Genomic DNA, 27855 nt, shown 5'->3' with positions numbered 1-27855 from the left:
ATATAAAGTGTGCTGGAAAGGCAGATGCCAGGTCTTCTGGCCAGGGACGGAGAGGAGGCAGAGGGAGAGCTGTAAGTTCCCCCCTCCCCCCAACTTAGATGCAGCCTCTTCCCTAGCACTAGCAGGCATAAAGCTTCTGGTGCTGGTGGCAGCAAGGAGGCGGGACCAGTGCTTGCTACGGCTGTGTGAAGCTTCGGTCCCTGATTCGATTTGGTGGAGATTTGGCCTGTTTTGGTGGCCGAATCTCTGAATCCAAATCAAATCAGAGGACCTTTTAATCTGTCCGAATCGAATCAGAACCTCCCAAATTGATTCAGAGAGATTCAGAGATTCGGACATAGAGACATCTTTAAATGCTTTTTCTACATACCTCTAGGTATCAGGGGCTCATGAATGCTGTGATGCTGGGGTGCATGGAGCGTCCCACAGAAGCATGGGGGGCTCGGGGGGCTCCCCAGTGCGCTTGGCAGCAGACCCAGAAATAGATCAGAAGCACTTCCAGTTCACTTCCGGGTGTGCTGAGGAGCACGTGAAGGGTCTGCCCATGCCCCCCAGGCTAGGTGACTGGTGTCTCCTGGGTTGGGGGGGCACCCCGGGTCCCCCAAGACTGATTGCTGAGCCAGGGAGGTGCGAGAGGGGGGCCCCTGGCAGGCTCCCTGGCAGACCTGGAAGTGGACCGGAAGTACTTCTGGACCACTTCCGGGTTCGCCATCAAGCACATGGGGGTCCTCCCACACTCTTGTGGGATGCTCCATGCACCCCAGCATCACAGCATTCACAAGCCATGCCTGCTACCTCAAGGTGCGTAGAAAAAACTTTTAAAGCTATGTCTATGTCTGAATCACTGATTCTGAATCAGCATCTAATCTTCAGATTTGGATTCGGCCAAATTGAATCAGGGACAGTGATTCGAATCAACAAATTGAATCACTGTCCTTGATTTGGGTCGAATCCGAATCTGGATCGAATAGGGCCTGCTTTGCACACCCCTAGTGCCTGCATCTGCACCCCCTCCAATAACACCAGCCATAATAATTACTTCCAGCACCACCAGCATGACAATCTTCACCCCCATTTCAGTTCCCAACCTGAGCCTTCCAGTGCCAGAGGAGGAGCTGGATTTGGAAGTAGGGGACCTGAGCACCCTAGCAAAAGAAATTCTGGGGATGGAGGAGGAATCTGAGTTTGTGCTCCCCTCCAAGTTCCCTAGAGCCAGGTTTCCTTCTCTGGAAGGCAAATCAGAGAATGTTGAGGTTGTGGAGGCAAGTGGCTCAGCTGAGTCAGCTACTCCTGTTGCTGTGCCCCTGCATGCTGAGGAGGGGGATCAGGCAGGGTCTGCACCTGCACCCACACCCCAGAAGCGAGGGAGTAGTGTGGTGTGGGATCATTTTGAGGTGGCAGATGATCGCTAGTATGCTATCTGCCTGCACTGCCTATGTAAGACCAGCCAGGGCAAGGAGGAGAAATACTACAACACCATGGGGATGCATCTCAGGAGGCACCACCCTCTTGCCCTTGCTTCTCCTCAGCCTGGCACCAGTGGGAGCATGCCCAAAAAGAAGTCCCCCCCTCACTCCAAAGCCCCTGACCCCCCCGAAGCAGAGGCAGACCACCCTGGAACGGGGGTGGGGGGAAAAGGCAGGCACACAGGGGGGCACGTTGCAAAGGTGAGCGAGATCACCCAGAGCATTGGGGAGATGCTTGCTCTGGATGGCCAGCCCTTCTCCCTAGTTGAGTGACCAAGGTTCAGGCGGCTCATGGTGCTCATGGCTCCATCCTACCAAGTGCCCACATGCACCACCTTCAGCAGGGTGGTGGTGCCCTCCCTGTATGAGGGAGGAGCTGCACAAGGCAGGTCCACTGATGACCTTGCACTTCACCTCAGACATCTGGAGCACCTGGGGTGGAGATCATGCCTACCTCTCTCTCACAGGGCACTGGTGCCATCAGTCAGGTCATCGGCGGGCTCTCGTTCAAACTGAGGTGATGGCTGGGTCCCACATGGCAGCAGAGATCACTGGGGCCATGAACCACTTGGTGCAGGGGTGGCTCATTGGGCAGGGTGAGCTCATCTGTGGGTTCATGGTCACTAACAATGGGGCCAACATGGTCAAGGCAGTCCATGATGCCAACTTTGTTGGTATCTGTTGTGTGGCACATAAGTTCCACCTGGTAGTCAGGGACCCCTTGGAGGCAGACAGGGCTGCCAGTGAGGGACATGTCACAACTGACTAGCTCATTTTGAAATGCAGGGAAGTGGCGGGCTACTTCCACTGGAGCATCAAGGGGTGCAAGATGTTGTGGGACAAACAGGCACATCTGAGCATCCCACAGCACAAAATCATGCAGGACGTGGAGATTCCGCAGAACTCCACATACCTGATGCTGGAAAGGCTGGTGGAGCAACAGAAGGCCATCCATGAGATGGCCTTGCTTGGGGAGATTGGGATCAGCGGCCCGCTTAACAAAACAGAGTAGGATACCATCTCCCAGATCTTAGTGGTCCTCAAGCCATTCCTTGAGGCCACCAAGACAGCACTGGCGATGCCCTCCTTAGTCAGGTGATCCCCATAGTGAGAACAAAGTGCAGAAGTTCCAGGGGATTGATGTTCCTGGCTGGGGCAAGCCACTGTTACCAGAGGTGCAGGCACTGGTGAAGTGGCTGAGGGTGGGCATCAAGAAATGGCTGGATCCATTGCAGTCCAGTATGGTCCACGTGCTGGTGGCCATGTGTGACCCAAGGGCAAAGGGGAGCGTGTGTGCCAGCAAAACCCTGGATCACTGGATGCAGGCACTGGTGAACAGAATCTGGGAGTTAGAAAGGCAGAGGTGTGGGGATGTGGAAGAGAAGGATCTACTTTCCCGTGCCAGCATTCCTAGCAGCAGACAGTCTCCTCCATGACAGGCACTGCCAACGTGGGCCAAGAGCATGGCTTCAATGGTGGTGTCCAGACGCACCAGACCCCACCATCAGGCAGGTAGCACCAAGGCCTCGGTGGCTACCTACCTTGGTGAGGACATGGAGCCACTGGACTGCGACCCCTTGGCCTACTGGGCAACCCGCAGCCAGATGTGGCAGGATCTGGCCACGGTTGTCTGGGAACACCTGTCCTGTCCACTGTCCAGTGTTCCAAACAAGAGGGTGTTCAGCATTGCTGAGGATGTAGTGACACCCTACCACATCTCCTTGGATCCTGGTTTAGTGGAGCATCTGGTGTTCCTGAAGGTGAACCTCTTACTTATGGGCTTCCCCAAGCTCCACATGCAGATGGAGTGAGTGCCACTCTCCTCACTCTGTCCACACCTATTTCCATTTTAGTTTTTTTTAACCATTTAATGCCCTGCTCTCAGAGCCAGAGGCGGCACTCACTGCATCACCAGCCAGCAGGGGAAGAACATGTCCCTGCTGAGCAACCATGCCAGGATGAACTTGGACATATGGGCTGGGACTATGAGGAAGGAGGAGACCCCAGGTCCTGGGCATGACCTAAAACTCTACCCTGCCAGGGTTGGGAGGCCTGGTGGGACTGCTGGCCGCACGGTAGCCCCAGGAAATCCCAGGACTGAGGGCCTCCCTGGTGAAAGGTGAGTAGGAGGTGCCTCATCACCTCCAGCCACCACATGCATGCACACAGTCCTGGCTGGGGAAAGCCCAGGCCTCTAAGATCTTTGAGAGGCCCGAGGCTTGCTGGTTGCAGTGGAGTTGTGAAGCTTCAAACAAGCTCAGCTTAGCTGCCTGGGATGCCATCCACAAGGCATGGGCTTTCGGGTTGAAAGGCCTTTGTCAGGCTAAGTAGGCATCTAGTTTGTGTGTGTGTGCTCTTCCTGGATGGAAGGAATAGTAAAAAAGCCAGAGGCTGGTATGCAATGCAGGCAAGAAAGCCAGTCAGTGAAAATGGAAATGGAGGCATCAGGGGATGAGAGAGAGGCTGGGGTAGGAGGGAAGTGGGATGTAACAGGTAAAAGTGAAGAGGTACCTGGGGAGTCAGATGTCTGGCAGGTTGTAGCATGTCATAAATCCAATATCTATATTGAGTCCATGAGTTTCTGTATCTTGGAGGTTGATGAAGTGAAGGTCATAGGCCTGGCTGTGAAAAGTGGTTTGTAAATTCTCTTTCAGGATCAGGCCTGAGAAACTGAAGACAGAGTGTTTTTTTGTGAGAAATGTGCCCTCACAAGTAGTTGGGTCTTCTTGTCTGTAATAGATTCTGGTGTGCAGTTTGTGGGGGTACTGGAGATGTGTTGGCAGGTTTTGCATTTCTTGTCATGGCATGGTCTGGATCCATTCGGTGTGTTTTGGGCTGTAGTAAGTTGGCTTCTGGTGATAAGGTTAGCGAGGTTCGGTGCTTGTTTGAATTTACAAACCACTTTTCACAGACGAGCCTTTGAACATCATTTCATCAGCCTCCTAGGTACAGAAACTCATGGACTCAATATAGACATTGGATTTATGACACACTACAACCTGCCTGAAATCTGACTCCCAGGTAGCAGGTACCTCTCCACTTTTACCTGCTACATCCCCTTTCTACCCCCCTTCCCCCCAGCCCGTCTCTCACCCACTGATGCCTCAATTTCCATTTTCACTGACTGGCTTTCTTGCCTGCATTGTGTGCCAAGCCAGCCTCTGGCTTCTTTTATTCCTTTCATCCAGGAAGAGCACACACACACACCAACTAGATGCTTCCTCAGCCTGACAAAGGGTTTTTAAATCCAAAAGCTTGCAAAAAAGAATTTCTCCAACTATTCAGTTGGTCTAATAAAAGATATCAGATTGACCCTAAGAACCTTGTCTGGGCTATATCCTTAGACCAACACAGCTACAACCTACACCCCTTAACACACAAAAGTGACACAAGTTTTGCTTTCAGCAGTTTGAGGTACAGTTTCACTGAAACCCCTACACCACTCTGCCTGAAACCTGGCACGCCTCCCTCTTGCCTGCACGAGGGGCTGTGTATGTGGCAGGACAGGTGCTAATGAGGGCAGCCATTTAATGCCCCACTCTCAGAGCTGGAGGTGGTAGTTTAGCTTCTCACCAGCCAGCAAGGGAAGAACATCTCCCTGCTGAGCTCCCGTTCCAGGAAGAACTTGGAGGTATAAAGGCTGGGGCTATATGGGAGAAGGAGGTGCCACATCATCCTGAGCATGACCTAAAACTGCACCCTGCCAGGGTAAAGAGGCCTGGGTGGCATGGCAGCCCCAGAAAATGTCAGGACCGTGAACCTCCCTGGTGAAAGGTGGGTAAAGAAGCACCTGATAATAACCTCCTGCCACCACACAGTCCTGGCTGGGGAAAGCCCATACCTGTAAGATCTTTGACAGGCCTGAGGCTTACTGGTTGCAGTGGAGATGTGAGGGTGAGAACAGAGGCTGCCATCCCTGCAGTTTTCATCCCGCTATGCCTTAACACGCACACAAAGTCACACATGTCATGAGTTTTGCTTGTCAGCACCTCCTTGAGGTGCTGTTTCCCATAAACCCTGGCATCTATCTCCTTGAAACCTGGTAGGCTTTGTGTCCTCAGAAGGGGCTACCATCCCAGTAGTTTTCATCCTGCTGCACCTTAACACACACACAAAGTCATATGTCATGAGTTTTGCTTTCAGCAGTTTGAGGTGCAGTTTCCCAGAAACCCCTATACCTATCTCCTTGAAACTTGGCAAACTTAATGGCCCCAGAAGGGGCTAGCATCCCTGCAAGTTTCATTCAAATCAGGCAAAGAATGACAAAGTTATAGGCAGTTCTGTGATCCCCCATTATACCCGATGGCCGAAACACCGTCGAAATTCCGAAACAGCTCTGAAACAGTTTCAGCCAAAACAAAATAGGACAGTAATTCGAAACACTGAAACAAATCAATGTCCTTCCAAAACACCAATCAGAAACAAAATAAAACACAGCCATTTCAGACAACCCTACGAAACACCAAAATGAAACACTGTCCCTTTGAAACACTGAATCCAAAGCCAACTTCCAATCTGGAACCAACTTCCAAGGGTAGTGATGCTCGCTCCTACCCTGGGGGTCTTCAAAAGGAGGCTAGATAATTACCTAGCCAGGGTCATTTGACCCCAGCATTCTTTCCTGCCCATGGCAGGGGGTTGGACTTGATGATCTGCTCAGGTCCCTTCTGACCCTACCAACTATAAAACCGAAATGAAACAGGTGTTTCACACAACCCTAATAGGGAGCAAGAAAAAGTCAGGCTCCATTGTGGCAGCCCTACTGAATGCTCAGGGGCATCCCACAATTGATGTCCGTGAAAAAGCCGAGTTCCTAAATGTATATTTCATGTAGGTATTCCTGAAATCAAATGGGGGTTGTTCACCTGACCAGAGGCCTGGGGAACATTGGGAAGACAAAAAACTACACAAAGCCAGTCCTGAACAGGTGAGGGATCTCTTGCAACACTTGGATATCTTCAAGTGTGCTGGGCCTGATAACCTGCACCCAAGAGTCCTGAAAGAACTGGCTGAGCTAATAGCAGCATCACTGGCCAACTTGTTTGAAGAGTCATGGAACTCTTCAAAGAGTGGTCCCAGATGACTGGACGAAGGTGATGTGGTACCCATTGTCAAGAAAGGGAAGAGGGATGACCCTGCAAACTACAGGCCGGTCAGTCTGACCTCAGTCCTGGGTAAAAATGTATTAAGGAGGCTATTATTTGCAAGCTGGAAATGGATGGGGTGTTAAGAAGCAATCAGCATGACTTTGTCAAGGGTTTATCATGCCTGACAAACCTTGTGTCCTTCTACGACCAGGTAACTATCCATGTGGATGAGGGACACAAAGTGGACATGATTTACTTAGACTTCTACTTAGACTTCAGTACAGCCTTTGATTCTATTTCCCACAGGATTCTCTCAAACAAACTCGAGGGTGCTGGACTTGATTAGTCTACATTGAGGTGAGTGGACACTTGACTTAAAGGCTGCTCCCAGAGGGTGGTAATTGATGGGATGGCCTCATCCTGGAGGGCTTTCTCCAGTGGTGTCCCCCAGGGATCGGTGCTTGGACCCATGCTCTTTAATATATTCATTAACAACTTGGATGAGGGGGTGGAAAGCTCAGTTATTAAGTTCGTAGATGATATCAGGCTGTGGGGAAATACGGGCACACTGGAGGATAGGGTCAGGATTCAGGATGTCCTTGACAGACGGGACTCATGGGTGAAATGGAATCAGATGAGGTTTAACAGGGATAAGTGCAAAGTCCTTCATTTGGGTAGGAAGAACCCTCACCACAACTACATGATGGGCAGTGGTCCACTGACTGGCACAGCATCTGAATGAGACTGGGGATGGGAGGGGGGGCAGGGTCACGAGTGACCAGAAGATGAATACGAACAAGCAGCGCAATGAAGTTGCCAGGAAAACAGATAGAACTCTGGCATGCATCAGCTGTTATATGTCCAATAGATCCAGGGAAGTGCTCCTCTGTCTTTATTTGGCACTGGTGAGAAAGACCTCAGCAGGAATACTGTGTCCCATTCTGGGCACCTCACTTCAAGAAGGAAATAGATAAGCTCAAGAGGGTTCAAAGAGGGGCCACCCCTCATGGTCAAGGGCATGGAGGATAGACCCTACAAGGACAGACTCTGAGAATTGGGCCTGTTGAGTTTGAATAAGAGAAGGCTGAGAGGTGACTTGATAGTTACCTACAAGGAGCACATCTGTGATGGGCCAGCATTGGGAATGATGCTCAAGGGCAACCAGCACAGTTTCATTAGGGGCAGGTCATGTCAGACCAACCTGATTGCCTTTTACGATCAGGTCACAAAAGCATTGGATGCAGGTGTCGCTGTGGATGTGGTCTTTCTGGACTTCAGCAAGGCCTTTGACACTGTCGACCACCCCATCCTCATTAAAAAACTAGGTGACTGTGGCATCGATGCCTACACAGTCAGATGGATTGCAAATTGGCTGAAGGGTCATACTCAGAGGGTGGTGGTAGACAGGTCATATTCGACCCGGGGGGAAGTGGACAGTGGAGTCCCCCAGGGCTCAGTCCTTGGGCCCGCGCTGTTCAATTTCTTTATCAGCGATTTGGACAATGGAGTGAAAAGCAACCTGTTTAAATTTGCTGATGATACCAAAATTTGGGGTGAGGTGGCCACACTAGTAGGGAGGGAAAGACTGCAGAAAGACCTGGATAGGTTGCAAGCGTGGTCTAACAAAAACAGGATGCATTTCAATACTGACAAGTGCAGGGTGCTGCACTTGGGCAGTAGTAACCAGCAGCACACTTATAAGATGGGAAACTCCCTTCTTGAGAGCACAGAGGCAGAAAGGGATCTTGGCGTCATCATTGACACCAAGATGAACATGGGCCGACAATGCGAGGTCACGGTCGGCAGGGCTAACCGGACCTTATCGTGCATCCACAGGTGCATCTCAAGTAGGGCCAAGGAGGTGATCCTCCCCCTCTATGCGACACTGGTCAGGCCACAGCTGGAGTACTGTGTCCAGTTCTGGGCACCCCACTTCAAGAGGGATGTGGACAACATTGAGAGGCTCCAGAGGAGGGCCACCCGCATGATCCGGGGGCAGCAGGGCAGAACTTACAGTGAGAGGCTATGGGACCTGAACCTGTTCAGCCTTCACATGAGAAGGCTAAGGGGGGACCTTGTGACCTCACTAGGGGGGACCAGAAGGGTTTGGGGAAGACCTTGTTTCCCCTAGCACCCCGCAGGATAACAAGGAATAACGGCCACAAGTTGTTGGAGAGTAGGTTTAGATTAGACATCCGTAAGAACTACTTCACAGTCAGGGTGGCTAGGATCTGGAACCAACTTCCAAGGGAAGTGGTGCTGGCTCCTACCTTGGGGGTCTTTAAGAAGCGGCTTGATGCCTACCTGGCTGGAGTCATTTGAGCCCAGTTTTCCTCCTGCCCAGGCAGGGGGTCGGACTTGAAGATCTACAAGGTCCCTTCCGACCCTACTTCTATGATTCTATATCAGGGGTGAACACCAAAATCTAGGCAAGCAACTCTTTAGGAAGGCACCTCAAAGGAGGACAAGGACCAATGGACAGAAGCTTACAGAGGGTAAATTCAGGCTAGATATAAGGAAGAACTTCTTTTCTGTAAGGGTTGCCAGAATCTGGAACACACTCCCAGCAGAGGTAGTATAGTCACTATCTTTGGAGGTGTTCAAGAGGAGGCTGGACAGGCATCTTGTTGAACTTGTCTGAGCCCAATAACTTCCTGCCTATGGCAGGGGACTAGACTTGATGATCTTACAGATCCCTTCTGGTTCTATGATTCTATGGTTCTTTCTAAATCACCAGTTTTCTGCCTTGTTGTTGCTTTGGCCTCCCACACAGGATGCCTATACTGGGGCATTTGTCAGTCCTTCATGCCCAGAATAAGGAAACAATGTGTGGTAAAGTGCCAAATATTCCTGCTCAATAGATCTCTCTGATATGCTCCCTCAACATCACCTCTTTCCAATGCCAGTTATCCACACTAGCACTGTGTTCATCAGCACCATTCCAGACTGATGTTGCAGGGCTGAACCCCAGGACTAGGTGTAAGGGGAAGTCCTCATCCTTGATCTTTTTGTATGGGTACTTCTTCATATGCCAGAGCCATCCATTACAACTTGGGAATACCCCACAACACATAAGAATGGTGGTGTCAGTTATTCCATTTCTGAGACATCCTAAGAAAGCATCTACAGCAGTAGTCACCAACCAGTTGATTGCAATTGACTGGTTGATTGCGGACCCTCTGACAGTTGTTCTAAGTCTGGGAGGGCTCTGACAGTCAAGTGAGATTGACTGTCAGAGGGTCTGCGATTGGGAGTGGCAGGACGCACATGGGGAGCGGCAGAACTCACATGGTTGGGCTGAGCCACACCCTCTGATGCTGGGGCCAGGCCAGGGGAGTGGGACAATCCCTCTCTGTACCCCCTGCCCCACCAAGTGAGTGGGGCCCTGGCTGGGCTGAGCCAGGGCAGAGTTGGAACCTAGGCAGCTTGTCCAGGCACGCAGGGGGGCTCCTGCTACTACATGCATCCTGGCACAGGCCCAGGGGGTACATGCCCCCCCATGATCTGTGTGTGGGGCAAGGCAGCTGTGGCTGTGCACTGGGCTTTGTGCCATGAGCCCCAAGCTCCCCGCCCCAGTCTGTCTGTAGAGTGAGGGGGCTGCTGCTGTGCACAGCTACAGTGGGGCTCAGGGCACAAAGCCCAGTGTGCAGTGACAGCCGCCTTGCCCCGCACACAGATTGGGGGTGAATGTGTCCCCCGGGCCTCTGCCAAGGTGCGTGCAGCAGTGGGAGCCCCCCGTGTGCCTGGACGAGCCTCCTGGGCTCCAAGCCTCCCCTGGCCTGGCCAGGGCCTCACTCGCCCCTGCCTCTGCCCCACTCCCACCCTCACTGAGGGGGCCTTGATCTGCCCCACCCCCGTAGGCAGATTAATAAATGGAGAAGCGGGGCATGAGCCCAGGGGGCTCCACCAATTCAGGGCCCCGGGATCCTCATCACCAGAGAAGCGAAAGCCTTAGTTGTAAACTCAGTGCCCATTCTGGCACCAAGTTTAAAACTGCAGCTTTCACATTTGCTTCCTTGGGAGCTGGAAGCAGGGCCCCTTCACCATTGGGGCTGGGGGGGGCAGGGGGAGGGCTGGGGTTGGGCTGAGAGAGTTGTGCTATGCCTGGAGGAGGAGGATGGGGTGGGTGGCACTGCATCTGGGTGGGAGAGGGCAGAGCCAGGCTGGGAGAGCCATGCCCCACCTGGTGGGGGGAGCAGTTGGGCCCAGGCTGGCTGGGCCAGGAGCACTGTGTTGCAGTGTGCCTTTGTGGGCAGCAGCACTGGGAGGGCCTTGGGGGCTTTGGCCCCCCCAAATTCATCTTAGCTCCCCTGCAACCACCCCTCCCAGTGCCACCACCTGCCTGCAGAGACATGGTGCGGTGCTCCCACCCTGGCTCAGCCCAGCCCAGACCCCTGCATCTGCATGGCTGCATGGGACAGCTGGGCAGCAGCTCCCTGCAGGTAAATGTAATGGGGGCTGGGTGGGGAGCGTGACTGAGCCACAGGAGGCTTGCAGAGGGGTGGGGGGGGCAGAGGGCTGCCTCTGTGTGATCGAGAGTTGGGGAGGTCCTGTGAGGAGCAAGCGTGTGTGTCTGTGTGCGTGCCTTGATCTTTGTGCAGAGTGAAAGTAGAGTGCATGCACCTGTGTCTGTGTGTGTGCGTGTGTCTGTGTACATTTGGCTGTAGCAGGGGCAGGGAGTAGGGAGAAGAGGCAGGCATGTGCCCCCAAGCCTGGCGGGGTCCACCCAGTCTCCCCCACCAGCACTAGGAGGGGAAGGGGCCCCTTTCCCCCCTGCAACCCAGCTCCCATGGGGGGGAGGGGGCCTCCAATTTTGTGCTTGCCCGGGGCCCCAGTACAACTTAATCTGCCTCTTCCTCCCTCCCCATGACTGACCTGCTAGGCGAGGGGAGCGGGGGGTGCAGTAGATCCTGGGTTGCTTTTTCCTTGAAAAGTGATCTTTACCTTGAAAAGGTTGGAGACCACTGATCTACAGGCTCTGATGGAACAATTTACTGGCCATGTCTGTGCCCACTGATCCAAGCTCCATGACACTGCCCAAGACCTCCCCTGCCTAAAAGTGGAAGAAGTTTTTCTCTAAATCATTATCTTTGTCTTCCACACATTCTGACATGTGGCACCAGGCCCAGCACTAACCCATGCAGAATCCTGTGTAGCAACTGCCTAAATGCAGTTGGACTCATCTCAGCACTGATGCTGCCAGACTGTCTGGCACCAGATGCTTCAACTCTGGCACCTCTACCACTGTCCTTCAAGCACCAGATTCTTCCTCATCTCTACGACTGCTGGCATCACTGCAATATGGCATCCTGTGCTGACACAGTGAGTAACCCTTATCTGGTTTTGCCATTCCAATTTCCCACAGTCCTCTCTGTCACCCAGGAAGCTTCTAGTTGTGTTGTTGTTGTATTTGCCACCATGTCCACCTTTCCAGGATACACCTACATAGTCTCCACAACAAAGTGATGGATGTCTGAGTAGGGTTATGTTGATCTATCACGAGTAGGAGATCAAGGACTCAGCCATTTCTTAAATGTTCCTGCTTTGGGGGTTTCAGAAAATAGATTTATTTATAATGGAGTGAGACAGGAAGTCCCAGTTCTTCTGTTCCAGGAAAAACCTCAGTTCAAGGTCTTTTCACTACTTTTCTAATAACATTATGAAAGGGTCTATTGCATGTCTTCCCACCCTCCTCTTCCCCCCTGAAAGAACCCTTAATTTTGCAGGTCATCATGAAGGTGCAGCAAGATAGGTCAGGGATCATCATGATAGGACCAGGACCTTCTATGGCAGTGGTCTTCAACCTTTTTAAGGTGAAGATCACTTTTTGAAGGAAAGGGCGACCCAGAATCTACTGTGCCCTGCTCTCCCTGAACCCCCTGCCCAGCAGGTCAGTTGTCCCACTCCCCTGGCCCAGCCCCAGCAGCAAGGGGTGTGGCTAAGCCCAGACACATGAGTCCTGCTGCTCTCCATGTGCATCCAATCCACTTCCAATCATGGACCCTCTGACAGTCGATCCCAGACTGGGGGGCTAAGCCCCCCCCCAGACTGAAATCAGCTGTCAAAGTATCCCCAATTGACTTGTTGATCATGATCGACTGGTTGGTGACCACTGTTCTATGCTTATCAGCGTCAAATTGCATCCCTTTGCTTTTGTTCACCTACGTACTCTCTCAGGACAATGGCAGAGTGCTTCACTCAGACTTGTACCTACTTCATTTGACTGCTTGGATGTTGGGTTCTTGCAGCTAAAAAGCCTCGGTTCCTTCTCTGTCAAGAACAGTCTGACACATAGAAGTAAGGGCTCCACAAAGCACTACAGTGCTATAGCAAGCAAGTTTGATGTCTGGGACAAGCCTGCAGTGGCAGCCCACCCTTGTCCCACGCACAGATCTGGGAGGCACATGCCCTCCCGTGCTTGCCCTGGGGTGCACAAAGCGGTGGGAGCTGCTCTGCCTTCCCAGGCCTCCCCCAGACAAGCCACTTGTGGCTCTATCCTGCACCCTGGCTGGACATCACCTGCCCCAGTCCAGCCCCCCTCCTTCCTCACTGGGGAGGCCTCAATCTGCACTTCACACACCCCTTCCATCCTCCTCCCCTTCTCCCCCACAACAAGCTCACCAGCCAGATGGTGCTCTCCAAGCTGCTGGGCTGGCTGCGTGCATGCTGTGGCTGTGCGCATGCATGTGGCATTTATCAGCCACATTATAACAAAATATTGATTCACAGCTCACCTGTTGGCTCCCATTTGCTTTGATGCCCAGGGCAGTTGCTCTGCTCCCTCCCCCCCCCCCCCACCCCTTTGCTATGGTACTGAAGCACTAAGTGGCCCAGATTTGGTAAAATGGTACTCCATTTGATTTTTGCTTAAAAATCTCCAAATCCTCCCTCCATTAGGGTTTACCAACATATGAATGTCTGTGGATAACTCCTGAAAGGAGAAAAACATTACTTTCCAGAATCTGGACTTCTTTGACATATGTTGTCCCCACACACAGTCAGTTCCCAAACTCCTTTCTCCTCTTTGGAGTCTGCCTCCAAACTCTGCAACAGAGGAAACTGAGGAGCAGGGACATGAGTGCTGCCTTTTCCCCCTCAGTCCAAGAAAGAGGACTGAGGGGAGGATATGGGACACTCAGCATGGGGACTCCTAAGATAAGAGATTTCTGCTCAAGGGTTCAATAGCTGAGCATGCTTGCCCGTGAAAATGTGCATGTGGACAACAAATCTCAAAGAACATCAGTTACCAGTAGGTCCATCCTTTCATAGCTGACAATTGTGATCGGTTCTCCCAGCACCCCTCTTTCTTTTTGTACCTGATTAGGATGGAATCCGTCGACAGGTTCTATCAGCTGCCAGGCCTCCCCTCCAAGGTTGCGCCATTCCTCAACAACTATAAATCAAATGATTATGGAGAATTACAAACACAAGTATGCATGAATGTATACACTACCTGGCCCCCATACACTTCAGGCTGCATCAGAGAACATTTTTAGTTGTGCATAAAGATTATGATAATTTATGAAGTACTGTCAGAGCCAATACCATACTCAAACTCCTTTCCTTAGGGCAGTATTTAAACCTTTGTTTTTTTATCCTTTTTATGCAGGGAAGCTCTTTGAACATAAATGATTGTAAAACAATTCACTTTCCCTTCCAACCAAGAATGATGCTGCAGTGAGTTAAGCTATAAAATATTTAACACTGATTTAATACTCCCTCATTTTACATTTCAGTTGCACCCTCAGCACAGCCAAAAATAAAAACACTGCTGCTTGGAAAAAGAGATGGTAACAGTATACATGTGGGTTGATGTCTTCAGGAACAGTATGTCATTTTCTGTTACTTTTCTTGTGAATGGTCTTTTTTAACGCTGACAAAATAACCTATTTGCACCACATTCAATGCCAATGATGCTATATTGTAAGCCCCAGAGCCACCGAAGAAGTAAAAAGCTTTCTTTCTTCAAAGGAATTGAGTAATGATCAAGCATCAGACTAGTGGATATGGCATTAGTAACCTACATTCAATTATTTCATTTATAATAGATAAAGAATTCTTAATAATATTATGTAGACTTTCCATCATGAGATAATGCTTTTTCTCCCCTCCTGTTGAACACAATGTTCCTGCCAGGCTAAACAATCTGACCTAGAATCTCTGCTGCTGTTGCAGTGTTGGTACAGTTTACTAGAATGAGCTAAAAAGAAATGAGCCAGTGCATAATTCTGAGTTTGCATACATCAACTTTAATATACTTATTCCCAATTTATCTGAAGAATAAAACTCTAAATTTCTAAATATACTGTAGAAGAAAATGCTGCAAGGCAAAGAATTCTTTTTTATAACATATCGCAAATTTGTAACAGTATACATTCAACTTACGTTATGCCAGGAACAATTGTGATCAAATCCCCACTTAAATGAAGTATTTGTATTCAAATTCGGCACAACATAAGCCTCACATGTTACACAACTTATTTTTATGAAAAATATGGGGCATAACAGCATTATACAAACATGCTTCCGTGCTATGCACTTTAGTGTAGGAGATGGTCTATCTAAAGTAAGACTACATTGAGTTGTCATAATTTAAATTATTTTAGGCACTAACATTAGAAAAAAGTGTAGGTGAGGTATATTTTAGAGCACATATACCTAAAGGAGATACCTTTAGTTTGCATTCCTACCTTATGCAGTTAGGATATATATTATACATTTATTTTTTGGAGGCATAAGCATGAACAGGCCATGGAAAGATTATAGGTGTTGGACTGATGATGACCAATTCATCATGGAATTTGTGTTGGTGCCTGAGCAGATATATTTTATTTATTTACTAGCAAATTCCCCTCAAGATGACGGGGGGGGGTAGGGGCAGTGGGATGGAGCACAGTGCACCACCACCCCATGCCACTGCTGTCACCTCCCAGGAGCAGGGGAAGGGGGAGAAGCTTGCACGTGGTGGCTGCCGCCACCATCCACCAGCCCACGCTGCTGCTGCTCTGCATCCAGCCACACACAACTCCCCGCACTCCGTGTCCAGCCCCACACCCCAGCCCTGCCCCACATGCCCCTTCTCCAGCATGGGGCGGTGGGTGGCCAATGCCACCCACCACCCTGCACTGCTGCCACTCTGCATCTGGCTACACACTACCCATCTCTGCTCTGCATCCAGCTCCACAACACCCCACCCCTGCATCCGGCCCTGTATCCTGCCCCACTTCCAGCACAGGATGGTGGGTGGCTGCTGCCACCCACTGCCCTGCATTGCTGCCACTCAGCATCCGGCCCCGTGCCACTCCTCCTCCCCCCTGCATCCGGCCCCGTGAGACCTCCCTCTCCCCACATCTGGCCGTGTCTGTATGTCTGTCTGTGCGGAGCACTCTAATTGGTTGTTTCAGTAAGAATTGTGATTGGCTGCTGAGACGACCAATCAGAGTGCTCCAAGAGCATTATGGACAGACACACACACAGAGACAGATGGACTAAGCCCTTTATATATATAGAATTTTGCTTATCTGGGAAGTAGGTTAATAACCTTACAATGAAATGGGGCAGGAGAACGGTTAGTTTTAAAACTATATACCTCATGGTTTCAAGTGTCTCAGACTATAGACCAGGTCTTCAGTTAGTGTTGATCACTGTAGTGCTCTTAATTTCCATGAAGCTACAATCATTTGTGCTAGCTTTGGTCCTATGTGTTCAATGGGCCTTTCAGCCCTTCTAGCCAATGGGTTTGAGTATTACACACACACACACACACACACACACACACACACACACACACACACACACACAGAGCTATGATAGTTTCCACTTTCTAAAAATAAGTTTCTCTTCTTTGTTTCTTTTTTAGTTTTATTTCTCATGTCCCAAAGAAAAAATGGCATGAGGGGAATCTCTAGATAGTATAGAGGTGGTATACCTGTCTATGCTCCCATCCCTCAGGAGAACAGTATTTCCAAGAGAAAAAACAGCTGGCTGGGGCACATCAAACTTGATGTGTGCATGTAAACACCCACACAAAAAGGCCTGGCACTGAGGGCAGCTCAGCTAGGTCAGAGACTGGGATGAGATTTCTAAGCCATGCCAGTGGTATAATTTACAGGTTATGACTGAGATACACAGTGGAGGAAAGTGCACCTCACACACACAGGCCTTGCATTAGTGTGTGGAGTACATACAATCACTTTGGCAAGGTACATCAGCACCTCTAGCTGTACTACACACCCCAGTGAGAACAGGGATGGATGAGGTTAAAGTGTGTCCACATCAACAGGTTACTTCCTTGTAAAATCCCTAGTGCTTCATGTTCAGTGAGTTTCTCCTTGAAGAGTTTTGTGGCAGTTCTGTTCCTGTCATGTGATTTCCTCCCCAGCAAAGGATGACCCAACTTTTCATTATTTACACTTTATTTATTTTTTACTCTACATTGAATTACAAGTAAGCCAAGGAGCCAGTCTCTGGCTGATAGTTACACGTGTTGGAAAAGCCACAGCCAGAGTACAGACCTTTTACTTCTCAGTGGGCAAGTCTACATGAGATGCTTACTGTGCATTAGCCTAATAACACTGTGCAGTAGCATGGCAGTTAAAAGCTGTGCTAATAGCCTACTATGCAGTGTTATTAGGCTAATGCTCAATTAAGTGAATAAAATAACCATGCACAAGTACTACTGTGGAGTAACTCTAGTTACTGTGCATTCAGGTAGTACTTCATTAGGGAAATTTTAAACTAAATGCGCAGTAGCTAGGGCGAATTAATGAACATGTAGATGTGCCCAGTCTGTCTCACTTCAAACAAAATATACAGCCCATTATGTTCTATAGCAGTGGTGCTCAACCTTTTTAGATTTGAAGCAAACCCCATTGGACTGGAGGCTCCCATAACTTGTGAACTGAATGGCACCCAATTTAAAAAACTAATTGGTATATTACAGTGCTTATGTACTAGACAGTGGGGGTGGAGGATCTGCCAAGCAAGGGCAAGCCTGAATCTACAATTACCTGCCTATCTGCTCACACCTTTCGGCATCTTTCAAAATGGTCTGGTGACACACCAGGTGCCCAAGCACTTTGGTTGAGAATCACCACTCTAGAGTCTCAGAGACCTGGAATCCTGACCCCTAATCCCAGAGCAGCTTTCTGAAGTTTGAATGCCTATGACTCCTGTCCTGATCCTGACATGAGTCTTGGGTCCCAAATATACCTCACTGAGTACTGCAGAAGACTGAAGATAGGATCATAGACAGTCAGAATACTGATATTTTAATGGTGTTTTAGGATTATTAACTTCATAAGGATAGCCAACTATTTGTGTTCTGAATTTGGCCCCTGTCATGTTACTTAGTGGCTTTAAGGTTATGTTTTACTTGGTATAAACAATAAGGTTCCCAAACAAGATATACTTGATGAGCAATCTCAACCCATTTACACCAGGCCTAAATTTGGCATGGTGTATTTCATTTAAAAGACCATAAACTAGACCCTGGATACATATGTCCAATATCTGGATGAGAGCTGATATCTGCTCTGTCACTATCTATTGCCCACCTAAGAGCTAGTGCCTGGTTACATACATAATTTTTAAAATTGTGTAGGGTGCCCCTCCTTAGATGAACTAATACATTCTTGGGCTAGAGTCTGGCTGAACCTGCATATCCACAGATGTAGCACTGTAGAGATCAAAACGCAGAAAATTAAGAGTTTTTTCTGCATTTTAATAATAATTTTTTCTGCAACTGAATTTTATCCTTTGAAGCTGGGACTTCCAATGCATGGAGGTATAGACAGTACTAAAAACAATTTATTGGTAATACAATGCAACCACTGTTAAATATTTAATGTTGTGAGACTCTAGAAGAGATTAGCGACAACTTCAGCTAAAAAGTGAAAAAGTAGGTCAGCTGCCCTAGCTGGTGTGTGACAGACTCTTTAAGAAAGAATTCGGGAGCTGATTATATTACTAAGTAAAAGCTTTTATTAGCATATATGTCTGCATAAGGTGCAGTTCAAAGAAAACATCTGTATGAGTAATGGATGATTTTATGTGGTTTATTTAGGCCCCTGCTACACATTACATATATTATGCAATTAAGTGGTCAGTTGAGCAATAATTTTTGACTGGCCACATGTACAAAGTAATTATCACATGATACAAATGACCATTGAGCTACGTAAGAACAGCCAATCAGCTGTAAAGTTATTGCTTGAAAACATGTAACAACTTTATAGCTGGTTTCTATCCAGCTTTAATTTGAACGTGTAGCAGAGCCCTTAGTGTTGCATTATAAAGAATAGCAGATTGCATTAGTATGTTTGTTTTTACTAAGCCTGTAAATCTATAGTTAGTAATTTACTTTATTAAAATAGTTTGCACATTGAATAAGTAACAGGCACCAAAGTCAAGTAAAGGCAGTCCTCAGACTTACGATGCAATTGGTTCCTGAAAACCATGTCTTATGTTGAAACGTCATAACTCAGAACCAATTTTCCCATAGGAACAATGTTATAATAGGAGGATTGGTTCCTTTACGATGTTCAACACAGCTGCCTCCAGCTGGTAAGTCTGTTGTGGTGGGGGGGAAGGGGGGAGGGATAGGAAGTGTTGTGGGGAGATCAGCCCACCACAGTGAGTGAGGGACTGGAGCTGGGACAGGGGCTGGGGCAAAAGCTGCCCAGCTGGGGCGGGGGAGGGGGGAGTGCGGGGAAGTAGGGGAGCAGCTCCCACTGCTGTGTGCTGCTGGTCTGGGAGTGGCTTGTCCAGCGGCTCTTGCCATTGCACCCATTCTGGTCCAGGAGAGCATGGGGGGGCATGTGCCCCTGGATCTGCGTGGGGTGGGTGGGTCTGGGGCTGAGGCTGTGCTGGGCTGCGCTCCAGGTGGGCAGTGGAAGGTGCTGGGAGTAGGGGCTATGCCCTCCTGCTGTTTGCCCACCTAAGGCAGGGAGGAGCTGTTGCACTGCCTCCAGACAAGTGGTGCACAGCAGTGGGAGCTGCTGTGGCCTCCCCACACCACCCAGATGATCAGTGGCTTTGTTCTGGGCCACCCCCCTGGAGGCACATGCCTCCCCCATGCCCTGCCAGCTGGGTAAGTGGCAGCAGGGCATGGGGGGGCATGTGCCCCCGGATTGGGGCAGGATGGGTGGTGGAGTGGGGGCTACAGGAGGGGCTGCAGCCACTCTAAAATTAACTGTAGCCCCCATAGCCCCCACTGCCTGCTCAGAGTGCAGCCTGGTGCACCCCTGGCCCCACCTGCCCCACCCCAGTCTGGAGGCACGCACCCCTCCAGGCCCTGCCACCACTCACCCAGCCATGGCAGGGTGGGGGGGCACGGGATGAAGCCGCTGCTTGTCTGAGAGGCACGGGGAGGCCGGGGTGGCTTCCACTGCTGTGTGCCACTTGTCCAGAAGCAGCGCAGCGGCTCCTCCCCGCCCTGGCTGGACAAGTGGCAGGTGGGCACAGCCCCTGGTCCCAGCACCTTCTGCTGCCAACCCAAGCACAGCCCGGTTCATCCAAGCCCCCGCCTGTCCCGTGAAGATCCGGAGGCACACTCCCACCCCATGCCTTCCCGGACCGGCAGTGGGAGCAGAGGTAACAGCCGTCAGATGAGTTGCTCCTGGACTGGTGGTACACAACAGCAGGAGCCACCCCACCCCCTCCCTGAGCCCCCTCGCCCTGATTGGGCAGGTTTTGCCCAGCCCCTATCCGAGCCCCAGCCCCAATCCCTCCCTCACTGCGGGGGTGTTGATCTGCCCCCCACACCCATCCCCCCCCCCACCACAAGGGGCTTACCAGCTGGAGGCAGCTGTGTTGAGTGTCATAATGTTGAAACCAGCATTGGTACCTCGAAACGGTGTAAATTTATAAAGGTCGTAAGTGCCATTTGTTGGAACTCGAAACATCGTTAGTTGAGGACTGCTATTACATGGTAAATAACTAAGGGCTAAATCTACAGAGGGATTTGGGCATCACAATGTTCAACACTGTGTGCAACCTTTCTTTTAAGTCCCTGGCATATAGAGGAATTATACAGAGGAGTGTACTACTGCCATTCCCTCTCTCTTCCTCTTCCCACTTCCTGCTCCCCCACCTCACTGAATTCAGCAACAGAGGAAAAGAAGTGATGAGTGGTTCACCCACTGGACACCAGAGTCCCACCAAAGCCTATGCCAATCAGCTGGCGACCTCAGAGAGCTTACAGCACATGCAGAGCTCTTACTATATCAAAAAGGAGAATTTCAGATTAAATTCTTAATTGTAAAATTATTTTTTAGTCTCATTTTCAAAAGAGATTAGCACCTATACTCAGGGTCAGATTTCCAGGTCTATTTAGGTACTAAAGTAAGTAAGGTATTGAGCTTTTTTTCCTTTATATATTTTTTATTTATATAAAAACCCAGCCTATCAGATGCAAAAGATTAACTTGTTAGAACACTTTGACTTTGGAGGGTGTCATCTGCATTATTTAAGTCAGAAAATTGGTTGAGAAAAATTAATCTTGTTGATGAACTCTCTATCCCAGAATGCAATATAAAGCCTGTCAAGCAATGTAATATTTTATAATTCATGGTGACCATCTGTGCAGTCTCAGGCATACAGGGATGATCATAAACTCCAACCTAGAAAATCTTGTGTCCCACAGTATACAACAGCAGTAGCTTTTTATTAGAATCATCTGGATTGGTAGTAAACACCAAAGGTTTTGTTGGTTAAAAATGATCATGAATGTTTAAAAAGTATTAAATTAAGATTGTTCAGAAAGACTCTTTCTCTAAGATAAAATTACAACAGGGAAGAAATACTGAATGGTGGAGTGGAGGGGAAAAGGGGGACAGGAGAGGGGAAGCCAGTGTTGTCTATGGGGTAGGCCAGAGGATTGGAAAGGTAGGAAACTCCAGTTTTATTTCCAGTCTTACACTATCCTTAGCCAGTACAAGAATGTATATCCTAAAGTTCACTGAAAAAGCAGCTGGTTGTACAGATGTTCCTGGTTGCTCGTTCCCTCCCCTCAAATTCTCTCTTGTCCTAGAAAGTTGCAGGAAATGACATCCAAGCCTCTAACAGCTTCCAAGTTTGGGTAAATCACTTCCTCATTATTAAATCTTAGCTTTGTCATTATTGAAATGTGTTGAGGCTTATCTTGAAAAACCCCAGTTGTAATTATTCTGAGACATTTAGAAAAAATAAAAAGGACTATGCAACTAAGGTGCAAATGCCAAAAATTATAAAACCAAAATCTGATTACACCTACAGAGAAACAAACTCCTTCTCACTTCCACACATTTGATTTTAATTAAAAGCACATTTCTGCAGCAGCCTGTCTAAATTGATGTATCCTGCAGCCTGCCCCCCGGGTCAATAGACTTGGAATATCTCAGGTAGAAGCCTGTTTCGGACTCGAGTAACCCTCATAGAAAGAATGCTGAGCTGATAGTAGCCTCTATTTACCCATGGTGCCTCACAAAGGTGTTGTAAGGCCTACATTTATTTATGTATGTAAATCCTTTTGAGAGGTTTGGGTGAAAAGCACTATTTAATATAAGTGAACTGTTAGGCATCTTCAGATTTTCAAGCTGCTTGGAGCTGAATATGCTATCTTCCCTGGGGGGTACCACTCAGTCCCCTTTGAGATGTCCACAGCACTCCATATTTTTCAGGTTTCTATACATCCTCCCAAAATTGCATATATCACTTGGAAACCTACAGATGCCAGTCAGTCAAAAGTGCTGCTGTTAAGCAAGATGAGGCTCTTTTTCTTAAAAGCTAATGTGCTGCCTTAACAGCACTCTCAGCCACAAGAAAACAACTTACTTTTCTTCAGTGGGAAATCCATATAGAAAATATCAAAGCTGGCAAACTTCTCAGATCTTGCTATTTCTTTCAGGACATTGGAAAGTTGTAAAGCTCTCTGAAAAGTCAAGGAAATAAAAAGATTGCTATTGCCACTGATGCCACTTTACTTGGGTTCAGCTTTTGTAACTGGAAAGAGAAAAGCCATTTAAAAAAATCTAATGATTCCTATTTAATGGACATAATTATCTATAGTATGAAACTGGGCAAAATTTGGGTCCTTCATTATACAGGATATTTGTAATGATACATGCAGAAGGCAGTGCAGGGTGGCTGACTTCAGACCATCAAAGTTAACTACCTTTCTGTACTATCTATCACACTTTTAGGATGCTGCCCTGAATATGTTGCAGAGTTTACCCAGGGATTACAAAAGGGCCTAATCAGTTATCATCATTTTGAGTTGTTTAGTAAGGTATGGGTTTTATTATTTTTTAAATCAAAGTAAGTTCTTTTAGTACTATTTCTCTTCCACTTTCATCATTCGAAATGCCTCATTTTTCAGGCTCCTTTGGTGGATACGAACCCAGTCATCTTCATTCCTCTTACAGCTTGAAATGAGACTTTTTCCAGAGGTGAAGTTCTCTCTTTCCTTAAACCTTGTCCATTCTGGTACTGGGCATGTTAGTACTTACATATCCAGTGACAGATTCTCATCTCAGCTGTATAAACTCAGGCTAACTCCACTGACTTTAATGGACTCCAGTTAATTTGTGTGCCCAGTGTGATTTCCACTGGTGATCATGGAGATCAGAATCTCCGTAATACTTAATGTGCACAGTTTAAATAAGAACATAAACAATTATTTTCAGATAAGAGCTTAGAAAAGTCGAACAGTTTCCGCAGACATATGAAATGTTCAAGAATTTATATATACAGAAGACTCTTTATTGTATTTTATAAATATACAGATTGAAATCCTGAAAAGATTTATGCATGTGTTTGATAACATGCATTGTAGTGAATGGGACTACTCACAAGACAAGGTGTGAGTAAATGTTTGAAAAATGTGGGGCATTTTTTTTGTCTACTGAATAGAAACATTAACACAAATACTGTATGCCCCCGGCTGCTATTTTGTACAATATTTGGATGACTTGTTCTATTATGTAGCTTCAGGGGCGAGAAATAAAATATATTTCTATATTTGGAGAAAATAAATGGCTAAAATCATGTGGTGCTCAGATGGTTCATTTACCATGTGTAGAATGACATTTTTAGGGTGGTTTCTAAAACCAGCCTTCACTGGCATTATTTTGTAGTCATACCATTCCATATACCTGAGGCCAAATCCAATTTTTAGGCATTTTTTGCTTGTGCAATTTGGAACTGACTTAAGAAGAGTTTCTCTGAGTAATGCTAGATCAGTTCTCTAGTAAAAACCGAATAGGCCTCTTATGATGGTACCCTTATAATCTATTCATCCTCCTCTTTCAGATTTATATGCTTCAGAGAAAACTACTGAAATCATCTAAAACAATCCCTTTAAAAGGAGATGACGAAAAATAATTTCAAATGCTTCAGACATACCTCTGATGCGAAGTTCCTGAGGGTTTCATTTGAAGACATCCAGCCATTGCAAGGACTGATCTGTGTGATCACGAAAATACTGTTTTAGTGAAAGAAAGGAAGAAGGAAAGAAAAAAGGCTATTTGATCAACTGAAAAGGGACAACTTACTCGAAGACAGCTTAGGAATGAATAAAGTTGTTTATATGTGACATCTTTATTTAGCTGACCTGAAAAAGACAGAGAGTTTAACTTTGCATGGTTTACAGCTAATGTTCTTCAAAATCTACTTTCTGGTTACTTTCTAGTCCACCTATCAGATGCCTAAGAAGAATCAGGTAACTATTTCATCCTGTGAAAAACTGCTAATACAAAAGCTGGGTGGATCTTCCTCCTCCTCCTCCCTGCTTTTTTATGACCTAGTCTTAGGCTACGGTGACAACATGCTTTAAAAGTAGACACATGAATGGTTTTTCAGGGACTCAAATGGGGTAGAAAACAATCACATTTAGGCCCCTTCTACACATTACACATATTATGTGATTAAAGGTCAATTGTGCAATAAATTTAGACCAGCTACACATGCAAAGTAATTATCTCATGATAAAAATGACTATCCAGCTATAAAAAGAGCCAACTTTAGTTATAAAATTAGTACCTGAAAACATGTAACAACTCCATAACTGGTTTCTATTCAGCTTTAATTTGAACATGTAGCAAGGCCCTTAGGTACCTAGGTTGACTTAAGTGCCCAATAGTTTGAATAGGACCTCGCCCTAAATCTTTATCCTCAGAGATAAAGGATACTGAAAGTATGTAGTTCACCAGCTCCTGGTAACTTCAGTCCTGTTCAGTAGTCTCATTCACTAGGACTGGTCACGAGTAAGGTGAGCCAAGGCTGCTTTTCTACATTCAGGAATCAAGAAGCTCCCACAAAAGTCAGTGAGAGTTATTCATATGTGCAAGACTCAGATTTGCTCCCAGTATGCTAATGGTAGTACCAGCATGAATTTTCCACAGGAACCTTTCTTTTTATTCCCACACACATACGCCTCCCTCTCCTTTCATAGTCAATTCAGCTGCAGTGCAAGCTTAGTCATAATAGTCTGTTCAACTCTCAGAGGTGAATGACTGATGCTTTATCCATTAACACATCTTTCACTCTCCAAACAAATTTAGCCATTTCAAATCCAAGAGGAAGATTGAAGGTGACTCTGTACACTCTTAGTTGGAGAGGTTAGCTTTAAAAGGTAGAAACAATTTTCCTGTCATAGAGGGAATAGGTGTGTCTGTGGGGGTGACTAAATTCAAACACAACAGACATCCTCTGAAATTCATCATGTAACACAATGGCCCAGTTTGTGTAGCCTACTAAATGGGTTTATGGTCCAATTGAAATAAAAAAGGAGATTTTTCATTCCTTCATGAACTAGGAAAAGATACCTGCAAGTTCTCTGAAGGATAATGTAGCACATGATAGATAATGGTCAGCCTTTTCAGGTTGTTATATCAGTGCCAATAGTTGTGACCCTGGGAAACAGAAATACTGTAGAACAGGCCTGTGTGAATAGGGAAGTATGTGATTTGGATTTAGATTTTGCCAATTTGGAGGACTGTGATTTGATTTGGAGATTTGGATCACTGTCCTGAATTGATTCAGCTGAATCAGCTTCAGAAGATTTGGTGCTGATTCAGAGAAATTTGGTGATTTGGATCAGGCAGGGAGAGGCAGACACAGCCAAGTGGCTGCAGGTTCTCCTGCTGCTCCTCCGGCTGTGCCTGCCTCTGCCCAGGTGGGGGGAGTCACAGAAGAAGCCCCCATGGCTGCCCTGTCCGGCCCCAGCCTCCTGGCAGTTTAAAAAAAACAAACAAAAAACCCCGCACTCACCAGTGGCAGGAGTGGTGATTGGGGCCTTTGGGTGCTTGTGGCAGAGCCCCACCCTCATGCAGCACAGGGCAGCGGCAACCACCCCCCACCTGTGCTACAGCTGCCCCATGGCACAGCTGGAGCTCAGCTCAGCAGGATGCTGCACGCTGTCTAGGAGCCGGGGCTGAACACTTCCGGGCTCTGGCCGAGACGTGGAGCTGCCCCAACTCCCAGGCAAATTGAACCAGGAGCTGAGGAATCGAAGCAGGGGCTGGGGAATTGAACAGGCAGCTGGGGAATTGAAGGGGGGGCTGGGGGAATATTCAGATCCCTGAACATTCCCCCAGTTCCCGATTTGATTCTGCAACTCCTCAGTCTTTCCCCCAGTTCTCTGATTGCTTCCCCCAACTCTTCCCAGGGGGCATGGGTGCCTGGATGATGCAGGATGACAACAGGCTGCCACTGCCAGCTGGTGATGACAGTGGTTCTGGACTATTTCCCCAGCAGGCAGCAGCAGCAGCCTGGCTGAAAGCCCACGAGCAGATCCGGGGGCCACAGCCCCTGGGAACAGCTGAAGGAATGAACAGAGAGCTGGGGAATAGAATTGGGAGCTCCAGCTCACGTGGGGGATGGCGATCCCCACTGCCCCATGCTGCATGGGGGGCACTCTGCCACAAATGCCCAGAGGCCTCCAATCGCTGTTGCCAGAGAAGGTGAATGCAGGGCTTTGCTTTTTTCTTTAAAGTGCTGGGAGACTGGGCCAGGCAGGGGATGTGGCTGGGCAGGGCATCCATGGGGACTTCTCCCATGGCTCCTCTAGCTGTGACTGCCTCTGCCCCAGTGGGGAGAGTCACAGGGCTCTGCCCTGCTGCCACTTGCCCAGCCTGCGTGGGGGTGGGGTGGGCGCGATGTAGGCACAGCTTGGTCTGGGCAGCAGTAGTGTATAGCCCCCACTCCCAGTGCTGCCATGCCCGCATCAGCACTGGGAGAGGGGGCTCTGTCCTGCCACCACTTGCCAGGCAGTATGGGGGGCGTGGGATGTGGGTGTGGCAGTGCTGGGAGTGGGGGCCATGCCCTGCTGCCACTTGCCCCCTTCTGCCTGGAGTGAGCTGCACCCACATCCTGCCCCCCCTCACCCCCAGCCCCACTTGGGCAAGCAGCAGCAGGGCAGAGCTCCCGCTCCCAGTGCTACCGCACCCACATCCCATGCACCCTCCCTCCTCCCCAAGTAATATGCCCCCCCGCCCCAGCTGAGCAGCTTGTCCCAGCCCCAGCCCCAATCCCTCCCTCCCCCACACCCCTTTCCTCCCCACTCCCCCAACCCCAACAGACTTACCAACTGAAGGCAGCTGTCAGCTGCTTGTTTAGTCTATGGCCGAATCTCCAAATTGGCCAAATCTTTTTCTGAAGCTTTTCTGAATTGATTTGGATGCTTTGAATCAATTCAGAGCTTTTACTTGGTCTCCCAATTCGATTCATATTTGGAGATTCAGTCCCCGAATTGGGCCGAATCTCATCTGAATCTAATCAGCTACCGAAGCTTCGCACAGCCCTATTGCAGAAGTTTTGAAGAGTTGTCATGTTACAGTTTAATGACATCATTAGGTTTCCCCTCTATTGATAGGAGCCAGCAAGCACCCATCTTAGTCAAATACATTGGCAAAATAGGGAGTGTCATATAAACCTTTCATAATAATGTTTCCCTTGCTTGGTATAACATTAAGTAAAGGAGTAAGTTATTCATAAATGGTCAGAGATATAGCAGCATGTGAGTTCTTAGATGAAGAACTTGTAAGAATTATCTCTGAGCTTTTAAAGGCCCTGGATCTTATTACAATGATATGGTAAAGAAAGCCAAAGCATGTTCTTCTTGTTGTTATGAAGTTTGACTTGTCACAACTGCACTTTTGCTGGGAGAAAATGGGCAAAATTGATTGTGATATTAGTTTTACAGAATTTCATCAGTTAATGTTTGCTTTGAAAGCCCAGACATGGACTTGACTAGTTTTATCTAATCACTCAAACCTGGATGAGGGGAGCCTTTGAGATAAATTACACTGCTTAACTCTAGGTAA

General features: G+C 48.2%; 1 protein-coding gene across 2 annotated transcripts in view; it reads right to left on the bottom strand.

Moving 5' to 3' along the window:
- AOAH (acyloxyacyl hydrolase) overlaps nt 1–27855 on the bottom strand; it is a 173102-nt gene that overhangs the window by 13794 nt on the left and 131453 nt on the right. For both annotated transcript variants that reach the window (XM_006275476.3, XM_019483408.2), the window contains exons 18-21: nt 24085–24143; nt 23936–23995; nt 22367–22463; nt 13870–13946 (exon numbers count right to left, since the gene is read on the bottom strand). In XM_006275476.3, coding sequence (XP_006275538.2) covers nt 13870–13946; nt 22367–22463; nt 23936–23995; nt 24085–24143 — 293 coding nt within the window. The remainder of the gene's footprint in view (nt 1–13869; nt 13947–22366; nt 22464–23935; nt 23996–24084; nt 24144–27855) is intronic.

The sequence above is a fragment of the Alligator mississippiensis genome, chromosome 5 (genome assembly GCF_030867095.1).
Source record: "Alligator mississippiensis isolate rAllMis1 chromosome 5, rAllMis1, whole genome shotgun sequence".
NCBI classification, from domain to species: domain Eukaryota; kingdom Metazoa; phylum Chordata; order Crocodylia; family Alligatoridae; genus Alligator; species Alligator mississippiensis.
This window is presented reverse-complemented; position numbering and strand designations above follow the sequence as displayed.